Here is a 17,282-nt window from a genome sequence, read left to right on the forward strand (position 1 = left end):
TGGTGGTTACTGCAGAGCTCATGTCTGTTTGGCAACACTAGCCCTAACTGGGAGAAAAATAAATTTAAAAAGGTGATGAGTGGAGAGAAAAGGTGATCTTAGTGCAGGCTGCAGGTTTTATTTATTTTCCTTCTTTGTATTTACAGTATCTCTGTTGATTTAAGACTTGATTTTATTTTAAAGAGATGTGGTCTGTTTTCTGCACTTTTTGAGAACGAAGAAGAGAATTCCGTAGAGAATCAGTCCGAGACCAGCAGACGGTTGAAGGGTCCCAGAGGTGGGTGGTTTGAAAAGAAAATAAGACTTTCAACACATCAGCTTTGGTTCGTGCAGAAGCCTGCAAAGAAAACAAGAGAAACATTATTTACAGTGGAACATGGACACTTCAAGATTAAAAATGGGGCATTCTCACAAGTCGTTTTTGCAGAAGGTGCTCACTTCACTGGAAATTTAAAGATTTTTCCTTGGGAAGTTTTAAACTAAATAGAAAATCACTGTTTTTTTTGTTTTGTTTTGTTTTTACAACATTTTAGCACTTCCTCCTTCTCTGCTCTGAGTGATGTCAATTTTCACTAAAATTATGTGATTTAAACAGTGGTGGGCACAGCTAACCAAAAAGTTAACTTTGATAATCATTAGTCCGGTAACTGAAAAGTTAACTTTTACAAAGCAAAACTGATAAATCTCTAAAAAAAAAAATGCAGAAGTTACAGATAAAAGCTAAACCGATAACTTCCAGTCGTGACTTCAGTACACTGGCAGCTACTGACACAACAACGAATCAGCGCTTATCTCAGTAAAAGAGACCTAGTGACCAGAGAGAGAAGAAAAAAAAGATGATTTATTTTTACACCATAAAGACTTGTCTGTATATCACTGGAATCATGCACAGGCAGACAGTTTTGACTTATGGTTCTAATTTTAAACAAACTAATTCCGGGCAAGTTATTGAAATTAACGTCACGTCTGTCGTTTTACAAAGTGAAAATATCAGCTATATGTTTTAGTTTTAAAGTAATGCACTAATTTTGAAGGTTTTAGCGTTTCGACATACATGCCGCAATGCATAATGGGAACATTAGTTTCCTGACATGGTTGGTTGGTTGGTATAACCATATACTGCCATGAACACTGCCATCTACTGGCCAGGAGATGACAGTGTTCATGGCAGTGTGAACAGCATTTGCCACACATTCACTAAAAGTGATGAATCACTTAGCAAACAGAATTTTCATTTTTCAAATGGCCTTTTTTACAAATAAAAAATGACATATTTACAAATACAGATTTATTTGTAAAACCCACCACATGTTTCAGTAACTTGTGTGTCCACTAATGAAAACGTTAGCTTCTATAATTAGCGGTTAGCAGATTAGCGGAACCGGCTCACCACTGTATATAAAAATAATGTGCTTGCACACTTGCACACGTCAACTACAATAAATTTAAATCTAAAAGGTCCTCGGAGGGCCTATACCTCTGTAATAGTGATCATTACCTGTCTTTGCCTTTTATCACAATTTCACCATTGTGATGTCATACAGCAAGAATGCTAAAGGAACTGAGTAAAGAAGGAAAGATTTTCAATCAATCAATTCAATCAATTTTTTATATAGCGCCAAATCACAACAAACAGTTGCCCCAAGGCGCTTTATATTGTAAGGCAAGGCCATACAATAATTACGTAAAAACCCCAACGGTCAAAACAACCCCCTGTGAGCAAGCACTTGGCGACAGTGGGAAGGAAAAACTCCCTTTTAACAGGAAGAAACCTCCAGCAGAACCAGGCTCAGGGAGGGGCAGTCTTCTGCTGGGACTGGTTGGGGCTGAGGGAGAGAACCAGGAAAAAGACATGCTGTGGAGGGGAGCAGAGATCAATCACTAATGATTAAATGCAGAGTGGTGCATACAGAGCAAAAAGAGAAAGAAACAGTGCATCATGGGAACCCCCCAGCAGTCTACGTCTATAGCAGCATAACTAAGGGATGGTTCAGGGTCACCTGATCCAGCCCTAACTATAAGCTTTAGCAAAAAGGAAAGTTTTAAGCCTAATCTTAAAAGTAGAGAGGGTGTCTGTCTCCCTGATCTGAATTGGGAGCTGGTTCCACAGGAGAGGAGCCTGCAGTCTGAGAGCGAAGCGCTCTATTGGGGTGATATGGTACTACGAGGTCCCTAAGATAAGATGGGACCTGATTATTCAAAACCTTATAAGTAAGAAGAAGAATTTTAAATTCTATTCTAGAATTAACAGGAAGCCAATGAAGAGAGGCCAATATGGGTGAGATATGCTCTCTCCTTCTAGTCCCTGTCAGTACTCTAGCTGCAGCATTTTTAATTAACTGAAGGCTTTTTAGGGAACTTTTAGGACAACCTCATAATAATGAATTACAATAGTCCAGCCTAGAGGAAATAAATGCATGAATTAGTTTTTCAGCATCACTCTGAGACAAGACCTTTCTAATTTTAGAGATATTGCGTAAATGCAAAAAAGCAGTCCTACATATTTGTTTAATATGCGCTTTGAATGACATATCCTGATCAAAAATGACTCCAAGATTTCTCACAGTATTACTAGAGGTCAGGGTAATGCCATCCAGAGTAAGGATCTGGTTAGACACCATGTTTCTAAGATTTGTGGGGCCAAGTACAATAACTTCAGTTTTATCTGAGTTTAAAAGCAGGAAATTAGAGGTCATCCATGTCTTTATGTCTGTAAGACAATCCTGCAGTTTAGCTAATTGGTGTGTGTCCTCTGGCTTCATGGATAGATAAAGCTGGGTATCATCTGCGTAACAATGAAAATTTAAGCAATACCGTCTAATAATACTGCCTAAGGGAAGCATGTATAAAGTGAATAAAATTGGTCCTAGCACAGAACCTTGTGGAACTCCATAATTAACTTTAGTCTGTGAAGAAGATTCCCCATTTACATGAACAAATTGTAATCTATTAGACAAATATGATTCAAACCACCGCAGCGCAGTGCCTTTAATACCTATGGCATGCTCTAATCTCTGTAATAAAATTTTATGGTCAACAGTATCAAAAGCAGCACTGAGGTCTAACAGAACAAGCACAGAGATGAGTCCACTGTCCGAGGCCATAAGAAGATCATTTGTAACCTTCACTAATGCTGTTTCTGTACTATGATGAATTCTAAAACCTGACTGAAACTCTTCAAATAGACCATTCCTCTGCAGATGATCAGTTAGCTGTTTTACAACTACCCTTTCAAGAATTTTTGAGAGAAAAGGAAGGTTGGAGATTGGCCTATAATTAGCTAAGATAGCTGGGTCAAGTGATGGCTTTTTAAGTAATGGTTTAATTACTGCCACCTTAAAAGCCTGTGGTACATAGCCAACTAACAAAGATAGATTGATCATATTTAAGATCGAAGCATTAAATAATGGTAGGGCTTCCTTGAGCAGCCTGGTAGGAATGGGGTCTAATAAACATGTTGATGGTTTGGATGAAGTAACTAATGAAAATAACTCAGACAGAACAATCGGAGAGAAAGAGTCTAACCAAATACCGGCATCACTGAAAGCAGCCAAAGAGAACGATATGTCTTTGGGATGGTTATGAGTAATTTTTTCTCTAATAGTTAAAATTTTATTAGCAAAGAAAGTCGTGAAGTCATTACTAGTTAAAGTTAAAGGAATACTCGGCTCAATAGAGCTCTGACTCTTTGTCAGCCTGGCTACAGTGCTGAAATGAAACCTGGGGTTGTTCTTATTTTCTTCAATTAGTGATGAGTAGTAAGATGTCCTAGCTTTACGGAGGGCTTTTTTATAGAGCAACAGACTCTTTTTCCAGGCTAAGTGAAGATCTTCTAAATTAGTGAGACGCCATTTCCTCTCCAACTTACGGGTTATCTGCTTTAAGCTACGAGTTTGTGAGTTATACCACGGAGTCAGGCACTTCTGATTTAAAGCTCTCTTTTTTAGAGGAGCTACAGCATCCAAAGTTGTCTTCAATGAGGATGTAAAACTATTGACGAGATACTCTATCTCACTTACAGAGTTTAGGTAGCTACTCTGCACTGTGTTGGTATATGGCATTAGAGAACATAAAGAAGGAATCATATCCTTAAACCTAGTTACAGCGCTTTCTGAAAGACTTCTAGTGTAATGAAACTTATTCCCCACTGCTGGGTAGTCCATCAGAGTAAATGTAAATGTTATTAAGAAATGATCAGACAGAAGGGAGTTTTCAGGGAATACTGTTAAGTCTTCTATTTCCATACCATAAGTCAGAACAAGATCTAAGATATGATTAAAGTGGTGGGTGGACTCATTTACTTTTTGAGCAAAGCCAATAGAGTCTAATAATAGATTAAATGCAGTGTTGAGGCTGTCATTCTCAGCATCTGTGTGGATGTTAAAATCGCCCACTATAATTATCTTATCTGAGCTAAGCACTAAGTCAGACAAAAGGTCTGAAAATTCACAGAGAAACTCACAGTAACGACCAGGTGGACGATAGATAATAACAAATAAAACTGGTTTTTGGGACTTCCAATTTGGAGGGACAAGACTAAGAGTCAAGCTTTCAAATGAATTAAAGCTCTGTCTGGGTTTTTGATTAATTAATAAGCTGGAATGGAAGATTGCTGCTAATCCTCCGCCCCGGCCCGTGCATCGAGCATTCTGACAGTTAGTGTGACTCGGGGGTGTTGACTCATTTAAACTAACATATTCATCCTGCTGTAACCAGGTTTCTGTAAGGCAGAATAAATCAATATGTTGATCAATTATTATATCATTTACCAACAGGGACTTAGAAGAGAGAGACCTAATGTTTAATAGACCACATTTAACTGTTTTAGTCTGTGGTGCAGTTGAAGGTGCTATATTATTTTTTCTTTTTGAATTTTTATGCTTAAATAGATTTTTGCTGGTTATTGGTAGTCTGGGAGCAGGCACCGTCTCTACGGGGATGGGGTAATGAGGGGATGGCAGGGGGAGAGAAGCTGCAGAGAGGTGTGTAAGACTACAACTCTGCTTCCTGGTCCCAACCCTGGATAGTCACGGTTTGGAGGATTTAAGAAAATTGACCAGATTTCTAGAAATGAGAGCTGCTCCATCCAAAGTGGGATGGATGCCGTCTCTCCTAACAAGACCAGTTTTTCCCCAGAAGCTTTGCCAATAATCTATGAAGCCCACCTCATTTTTTGGACACCACTCAGACAGACAGCAATTCAAGGAGAACATGCGGCTAAACATGTCACTCCCGGTCTGATTGGGGAGGGGCCCAGAGAAAACTACAGAGTCCGACATTGTTTTTGCAAAGTTACACACCGATTTAATGTTAATTTTAGTGACCTCCGATTGGCGTAACCGGGTGTCATTACTGCCGACGTGAATTACAATCTTACCAAATTTACGCTTAGCCTTAGCCAGCAGTTTCAAATTTCCTTCAATGTCGCCTGCTCTGGCCCCCAGAAGACAATTGACTATGGTTGCTGGTGTCGCTAACTTCACATTTCGCAAAACAGAGTCGCCAATAACCAGAGTTTGATCCTCGGCGGGTGTGTCGTCGAGTGGGGAAAAACGGTTAGAGATGTGAACGGGTTGGCGGTGTACACGGGGCTTCTGTTTAGGGCTACGCTTCCTCCTCACAGTCACCCAGTCAGCCTGCTTTCCCGGCTGCTCGGGATCTGCCAGGGGGTAACTAACGGCGGCTAAGCTACCTTGGTCTGCACCGACTACAGGGGCCTGGCTAGCTGTAGAATTTTCCACGGTGCGGAGCCAAGTCTCCAATTCGCCCAGCCTGGCCTCCAAAGCTACGAATAAGCTACACTTATTACAAGTACTGTTACTGCTAAAGGAGGCCGAGGAATAACTAAACATTTCACACGCAGAGCAGAAAAGTGCGGGAGAGACAGGAGAAGCCGCCATGCTAAATCGGCTAAGAGCTAGTAGCTACGCTAAGCTAGCGGATTCCTAAAAACACGCAAAGTGAATAATGTGTAAATAATTTAGAGGTGATTCAGCAGAAGGAGTGCTTTAGTTAAGGCACGTAAAGATTACACTGGGAAACAAATCGTAATCTAGATAACTAGATCAATCTAACTGCGCAGATTAAACAGCTAACAGATACAGAAAAACACCGCTGTGCTCCGGAACAGGAAGTGATACAATACCGCAGTGAGAGCCAACCACCAGTTTTCCAAGCAAATTAAGTCCTTGACCCAGGAGCCACTTATCCAAAATAAAAACTCCTCTTAGTCCATCAGCCACTTTTTGAGTTTTAGTGTGGATGGACAAGAGAGGTCAGATATAACCCTGCTTGAGGTTGGCGGAGATTAATAGTGAACGGTTGAACTTTGCTCACCATTGTGGATGACAGGCTTGTATTTGCCCAGCAGACAAATTTCCTGTTTCTTTCTGTTTACGGTGAGCATATCCTGAGGCCTCAGACCAGTTGGATGACGAGAAAAAATGAAGGAGTAGCTGTCCTCGCATGTGCCATCTCCCGCCACTTGCCTGCAGGAGTAATGGACGGCGTAGTTGTCGTAGTCTGTGTCTATCACCCAGTGTTCATCATCTGAAATTTTGGGGTGGGAAGACAGTCAGATGTGCACGTGTATTTACTTGCTGACCTTTGATGTTATGTTCTTCCTGTGTTGTGCTGTTGTGGGTGATACGTGACATATCAAGAAAGTAGAAACATACATTCAAATATACATTCTTCTTTAGGTGCGCCTTTTCAACTGTTCATGAGCCCTCAAGCAAATTCCAAATCAACTAATCATACACAAGAAACGCAACACTTCTTTGCCTGTATGGTCAAAAGTATCTGCTGAAGTTCAACCCAAGCATCGGAATGGGGAAGAAACATCATTTAAATTCATGACCTGGGCAGGATAAAAAAAAAGCTCAAACGCATCTGCACCTATTACCGAACTTCTAGCTAAACTTCTTTCCTTGGGTGTGGGTATTAAAACATTATGGTGATCTTATTCCCTCAGTAATCACAGATTAACAACCAAAAGTCACAAAAATGTCGATATCTGCTAAAGTGCTAACCGGCGCTAATATCTGCTCTGGTGTTTTATTAAAGCATATTTGGGGTTCTGAACGGTGGTTTTCATAACTCTTTCCTTGGGTGTGGGTGTTAAAACATTATGGTGATCTTATCCCCTCCGTAATCACAGATTAACAACCAAAACTCATCAAACTGCCGATAGCTGCTAAAAGCGCTAACCAGTGCTAATATCTGCTCTGGTGTTTTATTAAAGCATATTTCTGAATGTGTGGTGGTTTTTATGTCAGTTTCTTGGGTGTGGGTATTAAAACAATGGCCATTTTACATCCTGGATTTAGTCATCATGCTACCGATAGCAGCATGGGCAGCACGGTTGCTTAGTGGTTAGCACTGTTGCCTTGCAGCAAGAAGGTCATGTGATCGATTCCCACTTGTGGCCTTTCTGTGTGGAGTTTGCATGTTCTCCCTGTGTTTGCATGGGTTTCCTCCCACATTTAAAGACATGCAGGTAAGGTGAATTGGAAATGTTATAATTGCCCAGGTCTCTCTTGCAAAAGAGATCTCGATCTCAGTGGGACTAACCTCGTTAAATAAAGATTAAATTAAATTATAAAAGTAAATAGCTGCTAAAAGCGCTAACCTTGCTAATACATGAAATCAGAACGCAAGATTTTCACACAGTGTTAATACTGTCACACAGACTCTCACACAGGCGGATCAAGCAAATGCTGCACAGAAAGGACTGGGTCGGAATTGAACCTCAGACCTTCTTGCTGTGAGTCAGCCATGCTAAACACTAATCCACCGTGCTGCCCTCATTCATACCAATCAATAATAAATATTCTGATGAAAAATATATTTCATATTATTCATCTAGGCTTCTTGGTTGTTAATATACAAAAAAGGCATTTTGTTTTAAGGATCTTTTTTTCCTTGACCTTTGACCAAACTACTCTACAGTCTAATTATCTCTAGATATCTATCCAAGTAAAATTCTCATCAAGTTTGAAGGAAATCTGGTCAGCTGTTTCTGAGTTATCTTGTCCACAGTCAGACACACGCCAGTAAAAACAAAACCCTGCAGAAAAGGCTTCCTCTGCATTACAGCATCATACACCATCTCTTTAAAGTGCGCTGTATCGTTGAACGATGCACAGAGACACTATCTGCAGCAAGATCGTGTTGTAGGTCTTTGGAGCAGGTCTGTGGGTTGACTATGACTGTTCTCACCATCCTTCGCTTCAGCTTATCTGAGATTTTTCTTGGCCTGCCACTTCGGGCTTTAACTAGTACTGTGCCTGCCATCTTCCATTTCCTCACTATGTTCCTCACAGGGGAAACTGACAGCTGAAATCTCTGAGATTGCTTTTCGTATCCTTCCCCTAAACCATGATGTTGAACAATCTTTGTTTTCAAATCATTTGAGAGTTGTTTAGAGGCTCCCATGTTGCCACTCAGTAGAAGAGATGCAAAGAGGGAAAACATTTGCAAATGGCCACCTTAAATACCCTTTCTCATGATTGGATTCACCTGTGTAAGGAGGTCAAGGGTCAATGAGCTTACCAAACCAATTTTGTGTTCCAATAATTAGTGCTAAATGTATTCAAATCAATAAAAATGACAAGGGTGCCCAAATTTATGCACCTGCCCAATTTTGTTTAAATAATTATTGCACACTTTCTGTAAATACTAGAAATTTCATTTCACTTCTCAAATATCAGTGTGTTTGTCTGCTATATGATATATTTAACTGAAATTTCTGATCCACACAACCAATGATTTTTAAAGGAAAATCATGAAAATTATCAGGGGCGCTCAAACGTTTGCATACAACTGAAGCTTATGTTATCTTACTTCCTTGTTGTAGGTAACTTGCAGCTCCCCAGTAAGTCATTTTGAACTTGGCAGGTTCAGGGGTGTCCTCGAAGGTGGCGAACATGTGAGCACACATGTTCCAGTTGCTGGATGGCCCAAAAAAATGAAGAGAGAATGATCACTCAATTATAAACACTCATATTTGCTCAAATATTGCAAAGTTAACAAGGGTAAAGTGAGCTGAATAGAATCAAACTCACTTCAAAATGATGACTCTGCCCTTGGCTTCAGCCATCATTGGGGCGCTATCTGGGACAAAATACTGCGCCACAATGTTGTCAAGTAAGAATAAACCCACCGGATCCTTCTTTGCTGTGGCGTACCATATGCCTGCATACTGCAAGACAAAGTCCACCTCAAACCTTCAGCACACTTCACTCAAAAAAAAAAAAAAAGATTTGACCAATCTTCTAAGTTGCATAACGTCTGTAATCATCACCAAGAAGACGACGCTGCAGAATCGCCTAAAGCTGATCATGTTCTTGATGACTTTTACTCACCCTGCTCTTGTTGAAGTTCTGCATGACCTGGATGTTGGCCACCTGGCAGTTCTGTGCCCAGCACACAACCAGAAAACCAAAAGCCACAACGTACCGCAGCATTGTGGAGCGTCAGAGAAACACTGAGGAAGAGAGTTTGGCCATTCCACAAGACAGCCACAATAAGAACACACTGAATAGTCCAGAAACATCAATGCACAGGAACTCTCTCAGAAATTCATCTTGTAAAAAAAAAAAAAAAAGACTGTTGTTGATACAGCAGGGAAAAAATATATCATTTGGTTGCGAATGTGAATTTATCGGTTCATACCTCGTCACTGCAAAGAAGCTCACAAACGTCGTCTGGTTTTCTGTGGACGTTGGACTTATATCGAGTTGGACACTATTGCATAATGACGTGGATACCTGAAACCCCCCGACTATCCCCACAGCAAGCTGGCTTTCAATTGGACAGGAATTCTCACATAACTGCTGGACCCCCCCCCCCCCCCCCCCCCCCCCCCCCCCCCCCCCATATTGATTTGTGTGGACATTTTCTGCACATTTGGTTCCAAAAATGAACTGCTGATGTTTTCCTGGTGTTCTGAAAACCTTGGCCTCACCACCGCCAAAGTCTAGTGGAAAACTCAGACCTGTATGTCAAGTCACATTTATTGTGTGTAGATTGTAACACACGTGCATGTTGTTTTCTTAATTTGTGCACAACCTATTTCAGAGCACACACCTCCATTAAGGCTGAACAAAGCTGAGATTTGCAGCTGTCTTGTTGAAACGATCAACAGTATTGTCCATTTCACATGGAATACCTATTGTAGGTTTTGGTTCATTTGGTTTTAGATTCGGCTCTTTTCCTTGAATGGCAGCAGCATTGGAGGTCCAGTCACTGTGAAACCATTGGTGACAGTACAAAATCCCAGCGGACATAATTCCAGTGGACAGAACTCCTTATTACAAAAGTGGGCAAAATCCCAGTCTCATGAATAAATATAAATATAAATATACTATGGTTAGGGTTAGTGTACTACATTAATGTAGTTGACACCTCTAAATAACTATGTTGTGATCTCAACACAGTGTGGATATTGTTAATTTTTGTAATCGGAAGTTGGGATTCTGTCCACTGGGATATTGTGCGTTGGGATTTTGTTATGGAACCGAAACTATTCACCTAGTTTGAAACCACACGAGAGTGGAGATTGGTGTGGCATAAAGGTGTCATCTCCATCTCCATCTGATCTATTGTCATAAAGCCTATTTGAAAGACTGACCTGAGTCCAAGTTTCAATACATTTTATTTATATGGTGACCAGTCACAATACAAGCCGCTCCATGGAGCTACACACGAGCGAGATTTAAGCCTTACCCACCCCATGAGCAAACACACAGGCAACTGTCCTAAGCAAACGTCCCTCAGGAGATTTATTGAAGGAAGAAACTTCAAGCAGACCAGACACATTGAGGTGATATCTGCTTTGGTCATACGAATGAAATAATGCATATAAATAAACATATTTATTTTCCTGTATCCCTCTGAAATGTTACAGTAAGGAATCTTCCACAGTGTTGCAACAGCTGTTGACCTGTTGTCAACTGACCCTTTTATAGCGGCCAGTTCTGTTTGCATAAGTGACTGACAGAGTGCAAAGTCTGTTTCAACACAAAAAAAATCTATGTAAAATAGAACTAATCACATTATTTTGAAGGATGGAGTGTTTCAAGCACTTCATGCAGATGCATTTTTGTGTCATGTAATCTGTGTTGAACTCACGTCAGTGTGGTCTGATTCCAACACCTTTTCTTTGAAAGAATTGTTTTCAGGAAAATCACTTCAATAAGGTCACTTGAGTTTATGTTTCTTAAGGCTTCAGTCCCTCTGACGCTTCATTTAAACAGCTTGTGTGTATTTTGGGACAACTTTTGTTTGTTTGTCTCCTCTGAAAAGTTTGCATGTGTAATGAATGCAAATCTCACACTTTCTTTCAGTTTCTTTCTTTTAGTTGTTTTTGTCCTTTCTGCAAACACAAACAGTACGGGGTCGTCATTGTTGCATTTTTCATCTCAATTTCAATTTATTTTCATTTATATAGTACCAAATCACAACAAGGTTGCCTCAAGGTGCTTCACACAAATAAGGTCTAACCTTAACAACCGCCAAAGCAACACTGGTAGTTTCCTCTGAGGAAGAAACCTCAAGCAGACCAGACTCAAAGGGGTGACCCTCTGCTTGGGCCATGCTACAGACACAAACTACAAAACAATTCACAAATAAAATCTCAAAATACGTCATTCTATTCTAAGAAAAATCTTAGAATTCCTCAAATTCTTATACATTTCTTAGAACTTTCCCTTGGTAAGATGAAAGTTGTCCGCAAAGCACCTTAGGCCTTACAAGAGCTCCTAAGGTGCCAAACTGGTAAGAGGAGGGAGGAGAACTTTTAAGAAGCCTAAGAGTGTCTTAAGCAGAGAAGATGGCAGGAAACACAGAGAGGAAGCAGAGATATTCTCCGTATGTAGGATGTAGTCAGTAACCCAGTACCGGCTTGATCTATGTAATTATTTTATATTAATTTACTGTCTTAATGTATTTATAAATTGTTACCTATTATTAGCAATAATTGTTATCTATTATTAATAATAATAATTAGTCATTTTGTTTTATTATTACTTGTATTTTGTCATTTGATTTTAAATGAACCACAATGGAAATAAGTGTTTTCACTTTCTTGTGTCATGCATGTATTTTTAACGTATTTACAATTATGTACTCACAATGAACAAGCTAAATAAACTCATGCACACTTTTAATATATAGATAATTGGCATGTGAATGACATTCGTTCAAACATTTTTCATTTCATTTTGTAGTTTCATCATCATAAAGTTATCCTCACAATTACACGTCTTAATGCAGTTCACTTCATATGATCGTTGATTTCACTGTCCATTCATGACTAGGAGGGCAGACCGCATGTTTTTATTTCTCCTCCCCTTTCCATGACAACCAATCACAGCTCTTAGAGGACTGCGTCATACCTAGCAGCAGGGTCAACCTCGCCTTCTTACAAAGATAGGAGTTTCTGTCCCATCCTTGCTCAGAGTTGTTCTCAGACACCTGCCGGCTCACTCTTAGACTAAGAGTGACATGTTTAGCCGCATGTTCTCCTTGAATTGCTGGCTGTTTGAGTGGTGTCCAAAAAATGAGGTGGGCTTCATAGATAAATGGCAAAGCTTCTGGGGAAAACCTGGTCTTGTTAGGAGAGACGGCATCCATCCCACTTTGGATGGAGCAGCTCTCATTTCTAGAAATCTGGCCAATTTTCTTAATCCTCCAAACCGTGACTATCCAGGTTGGGACCAGGAAGCAGAGTTGTGTCTTACACACCTCTCTGCAGCTTCTCTCCCCCTGCCATCCCTCATTACCCCATCCCCGTAGAGACGGTGCCTGCTCCCAGACCACCATTAACCAGCAAAAATCAATTTAAGCATAAAAATTCAAAAAGAAAAAATAATATAGCACCTTCAACTGCACCACAGACTAAAACAGTTAAATGTGGTCTATTAAACATTAGGTCTCTCTGTTCTAAGTCCCTGTTAGTAAATGATATAATAATCGATCAACATATTGATTTATTCTGCCTTACAGAAACCTCGTTACAGCAGGATGAATATGTTAGTTTAAATGAGTCAACACCCCCGAGTCACACTAACTGCCAGAACGCTCGTAGCACGGGCCGAGGGGGAGGATTAGCAGCAATCTTCCATTCCAGCTTATTAATTAATCAAAAACCCAGACAGAGCTTTAATTCATTTGAAAGCTTGACTCTTAGTCTTGTCCATCCAAATTGGAAGTCCCAAAAACCAGTTTTATTTGTTGTTATCTATCCTCCACCTGGTCATTACTGTGAGTTTCTCTGTGAATTTTCAGACCTTTTGTCTGACTTAGTGCTTAGCTCAGATAAGATAATTATAGTGGGCGATTTTAACATCCACACAGATGCTGAGAATGACAGCCTCAACACTGCATTTAATCTATTATTAGACTCAACTGGCTTTGCTCAAAATGTAAATGAGTCCACCCACCACTTTAATCATATCTTAGATCTTGTTCTGACTTATGGTATGGAAATAGAAGACTTAACAGTATTCCCTGAAAACATCCTTCTGTCTGATCATTTCTTAATAACATTTACATTTACTCTGATGGACTACCCAGCAGTGGGGAATAAGTTTCATTACACTAGAAGTCTTTCAGAAAGCGCTGTAACTAGGTTTAAGGATATGATTCCTTCTTTATGTTCTCTAATGCCATATACCAACACAGTGCAGAGTAGCTACCTAACTCTGTAAGTGAGATAGAGTATCTCGTCAATAGTTTTACATCCTCATTGAAGACAACTTGGATGCTGTAGCTCCTCTGAAAAAGAGAGCTTTAAATCAGAAGTGCCTGACTCCGTGGTATAACTCACAAACCCGCAGCTTAAAGCAGATAACCCGTAAGTTGGAGAGGAAATGGCGTCTCACTAATTTAGAAGATCTTCATTTAGCCTGGAAAAAGAGTCTGTTGCTCTATAAAAAAGCCCTCCGTAAAGCTAGGACATCTTTCTACTCATCACTAATTGAAGAAAATAAGAACAACCCCAGGTTTCTTTTCAGCACTGTAGCCAGGCTGACAAAGAGTCAGAGCTCTATTGAGCTGAGTATTCCTTTAACTTTAGCTAGTAATGACTTCATGACTTTCTTTGCTAATAAAACTTTAACTATTAGAGAAAAAATTACTCATAACCATCCCAAAGACGTATCGTTATCTTTGGCTGCTTTCAGTGATGCCGGTATTTGGTTAGACTCTTTCTCTCCGATTGTTCTGTCTGAGTTATTTTCATTACTTACTTCCTCCAAACCATCAACATGTCTGTTAGACCCCATTCCTACCAGGCTGCTCAAGGAAGCCCTACCATTAATTAATGCTTCGATCTTAAATATGATCAATCTATCTTTATTAGTTGGCTATGTACCACAGGCTTTAAGGTGGCAGTAATTAAACCATTACTTAAAAAGCCATCACTTGACCCAGCTATCTTAGCTAATTATAGGCCAATCTCCAACCTTCCTTTTCTCTCAAAAATTCTTGAAAGGGTAGTTGTAAAACAGCTAACTGATCATCTGCAGAGGAATGGTCTATTTGAAGAGTTTCAGTCAGGTTTTAGAATTCATCATAGTACAGAAACAGCATTAGTGAAGGTTACAAATGATGTTCTTATGGCCTCAGACAGTGGACTCATCTCTGTGCTTGTTCTGTTAGACCTCAGTGCTGCTTTTGATACTGTTGACCATAAAATTTTATTACAGAGATTAGAGCATTCCATAGGTATTAAAGGCACTGCGCTGCGGTGGTTTGAATCATATTTATCTAATAGATTACAATTTGTTCATGTAAATGGGGAATCTTCTTCACAGACTAAGGTTAATTATGGAGTTCCACAAGGTTCTGTGCTAGGACCAACTTTATTCACTTTATACATGCTTCCCTTAGGCAGTATTATTAGACGGCATTGCTTAAATTTTCATTGTTACGCAGATGATACCCAGCTTTATCTATCCATGAAGCCAGAGGACACACAATTAGGTAAACTGCAGGACTGTCTTACAGACATAAAGACATGGATGACCTCTAATTTCCTGCTTTTAAACTCAGATAAAACTGAAGTTATTGTACTTGGCCCCACAAATCTCTGGATGGCATTACCCTGACCTCTAGTAATACTGTGAGAAATCTTGGAGTCATTTTTGATCAGGATATGTCATTCAATGCGCATATTAAACAAATATGTAGGACTGCATTTTTGCATTTGCGCAATATCTCTAAAATCAGAAAGGTTTTGTCTCAGAGTGACGCTGAAAAACTAATTCATGCATTAATTTCCTCTAGGCTGGACTATTGTAATTCATTATTATCAGGTTGTCCTAAAAGTTCCCTGAAAAGCCTTCAGTTAATTCAAAATGCTGCAGCTAGAGCGCTGGCAGGGACTAGAAGGAGAGAGCATATCTCACCCATATTGGCCTCTCTTCATTGGGTTCCTGTTAATTCTAGAATAGAATTTAAAATTCTTCTTCTTACTTATAAGGTTTTCAATAATCAGGTCCCATCTTATCTTAGGGACCTCATAGTACCATATCACCCCAATAGAGCGCTTCGCTCTCAGACTGCAGGCTTACTTGTAGTTCCTAGGGTTTGTAAGAGTAGAATGGGAGGCAGAGCCTTCAGCTTTCAGGCTCCTCTCCTGTGGAACCAGCTCCCAATTCAGATCAGGGAGACAGACACCCTCTCTACTTTTAAGATTAGGCTTAAAACTTTCCTTTTTGCTAAAGCTTATAGTTAGGGCTGGATCAGGTGACCCTGAGCCATACCTTAGTTATGCTGCTATAGACTTAGACTGCTGGGGGGTTCCCATGATGCACTGAGTGTTTCTTTCTCCTTTTGCTGTGTATGCACCACTATGCATTTAATCATTAGTGATTGATCTCTGCTCCCCTCCACAGCATGTCTTTTTCCTGGTTCTCTCCCTCAGCCCCAACCAGTCCCAGCAGAAGACTGCCCCTCCCTGAGCCTGGTTCTGCTGGAGGTTTCTTCCTGTTAAAAGGGAGTTTTTCCTTCCCACTGTTGCCAAGTGCTTGCTCACAGGGGGTCGTTTTGACCGTTGGGGTTTTTCCGTAATTATTGTATGGCCTTGCCTTACAATATAAGGCGCCTTGGGGCAACTGTTTGTTGTGATTTGGCGCTATATAAATAAAATTGATTGATTGATTGATTGAAGATTCCTTGCCAGGAAATTTTAGGCTAAGTTGGGAGCTCTTTTAGAGGACTTTGAGTTCCTTCGTGCATACGCGCCCAGGACTGTAGGCAGTCCAGGGTCCGTACCCTCTTCTTCTGCAACCATGCCTCTGTAATGTGTGCAAACTACTTAAATTTGCATTTTCTGATTTGGGGTGGTAGTTTAAAGTATTCAAAAAAGGTTGCTTAGTAGTGTGGAAACCTGCTTTGTTCTAGCGGTACAATGCACATGAGACCAACGTCTTGTGTAACTGGGCAAATTTTCTCATGGTGCCTATTTGACTATGACCCAAGTTGGCCCCAAGCAGGTTTTTGAACTAATTGTATTGTCTTGACTGATTCCCAACTAGTTTTTGGGCAAAGAAGGTCTTTGGTACCACCTAAGGTGAGTAAACAACACTTATAATCCAGTCTCAGTATATCGTAGCCTACACAAAAATGTATTATAACCTTCCAGGAGGGGTAGCTGTAGGCAGGTAGGGGTCAGTGAATTGGGTTGTGTAAACCAGTGACTTAAGTGTTTTTGATGTTGAGGAAAGGTTTACTGACCATGAAGTCACAGATGATGATGTGGTCTTTATTGAAGCTACCTGATCACCACACTTGAAAGATGACTGAGGAATTGGAGTGTCTGGGTTTGTGATTGTCCTGGATCAGCACTAAGAGCCAGGGTTTCAATGACTTCCTGGACTCAGCCATCAGATACCCCTGATGGCTGAGTGTCTATATATGGTGAAAGTGGTAAACTTGTAGAAACATTCACTTGGAGACCCACTGTCTCTGGGTCCTGGGCCTTTGAGATTCAAAATGCCTGGAAAGCACTCATGGAGTCATTTCATTTCATTTCATTTATTATACAGGAAAAAGGTTAAAAGCACAATTGCACATTACCCCAGGCCTGACTCAGTTAAAACTGTTTTACAGCAGGTTCCTGTTTTACACGTAAACCTACACACAAACAATCATTTCATTCAATCATGTGGGCAATAAACCTAACATGTACAGCACACATTCATAAAGTCATAAATACATAAATAAAAAGATAAAAAGATCAGACAAGTGAGAAAGGTAGATCAGTGGTTACACGA

The 17,282-nt window shown here is 40.2% G+C and overlaps 2 protein-coding genes across 2 annotated transcripts in view; one reads left to right on the plus strand and one right to left on the minus strand.

Annotated features, from left to right (window-relative positions):
- LOC117530219 (cone cGMP-specific 3',5'-cyclic phosphodiesterase subunit alpha'-like) overlaps positions 1-17,282 on the plus strand; it is an 81,852-nt gene that overhangs the window by 21,914 nt on the left and 42,656 nt on the right. The gene's annotated exons all lie outside the window — the stretch shown is intronic.
- On the minus strand, positions 232-9,725 carry rbp4 (retinol binding protein 4, plasma). Its single transcript, XM_034193146.1, has 6 exons — positions 9,676-9,725; positions 9,366-9,487; positions 9,066-9,202; positions 8,845-8,951; positions 6,337-6,549; positions 232-337 (listed from the first exon to the last, which is right to left on the minus strand). Exons 2-6 carry the CDS (start codon positions 9,465-9,467, stop codon positions 315-317), a joined length of 582 nt encoding a protein of 193 aa, XP_034049037.1. The 5' UTR covers positions 9,468-9,487; positions 9,676-9,725; the 3' UTR covers positions 232-314.

This window comes from Thalassophryne amazonica, chromosome 18 (assembly GCF_902500255.1).
Source record: "Thalassophryne amazonica chromosome 18, fThaAma1.1, whole genome shotgun sequence".
Classification (NCBI taxonomy): Eukaryota; Metazoa; Chordata; class Actinopteri; order Batrachoidiformes; family Batrachoididae; genus Thalassophryne; species Thalassophryne amazonica.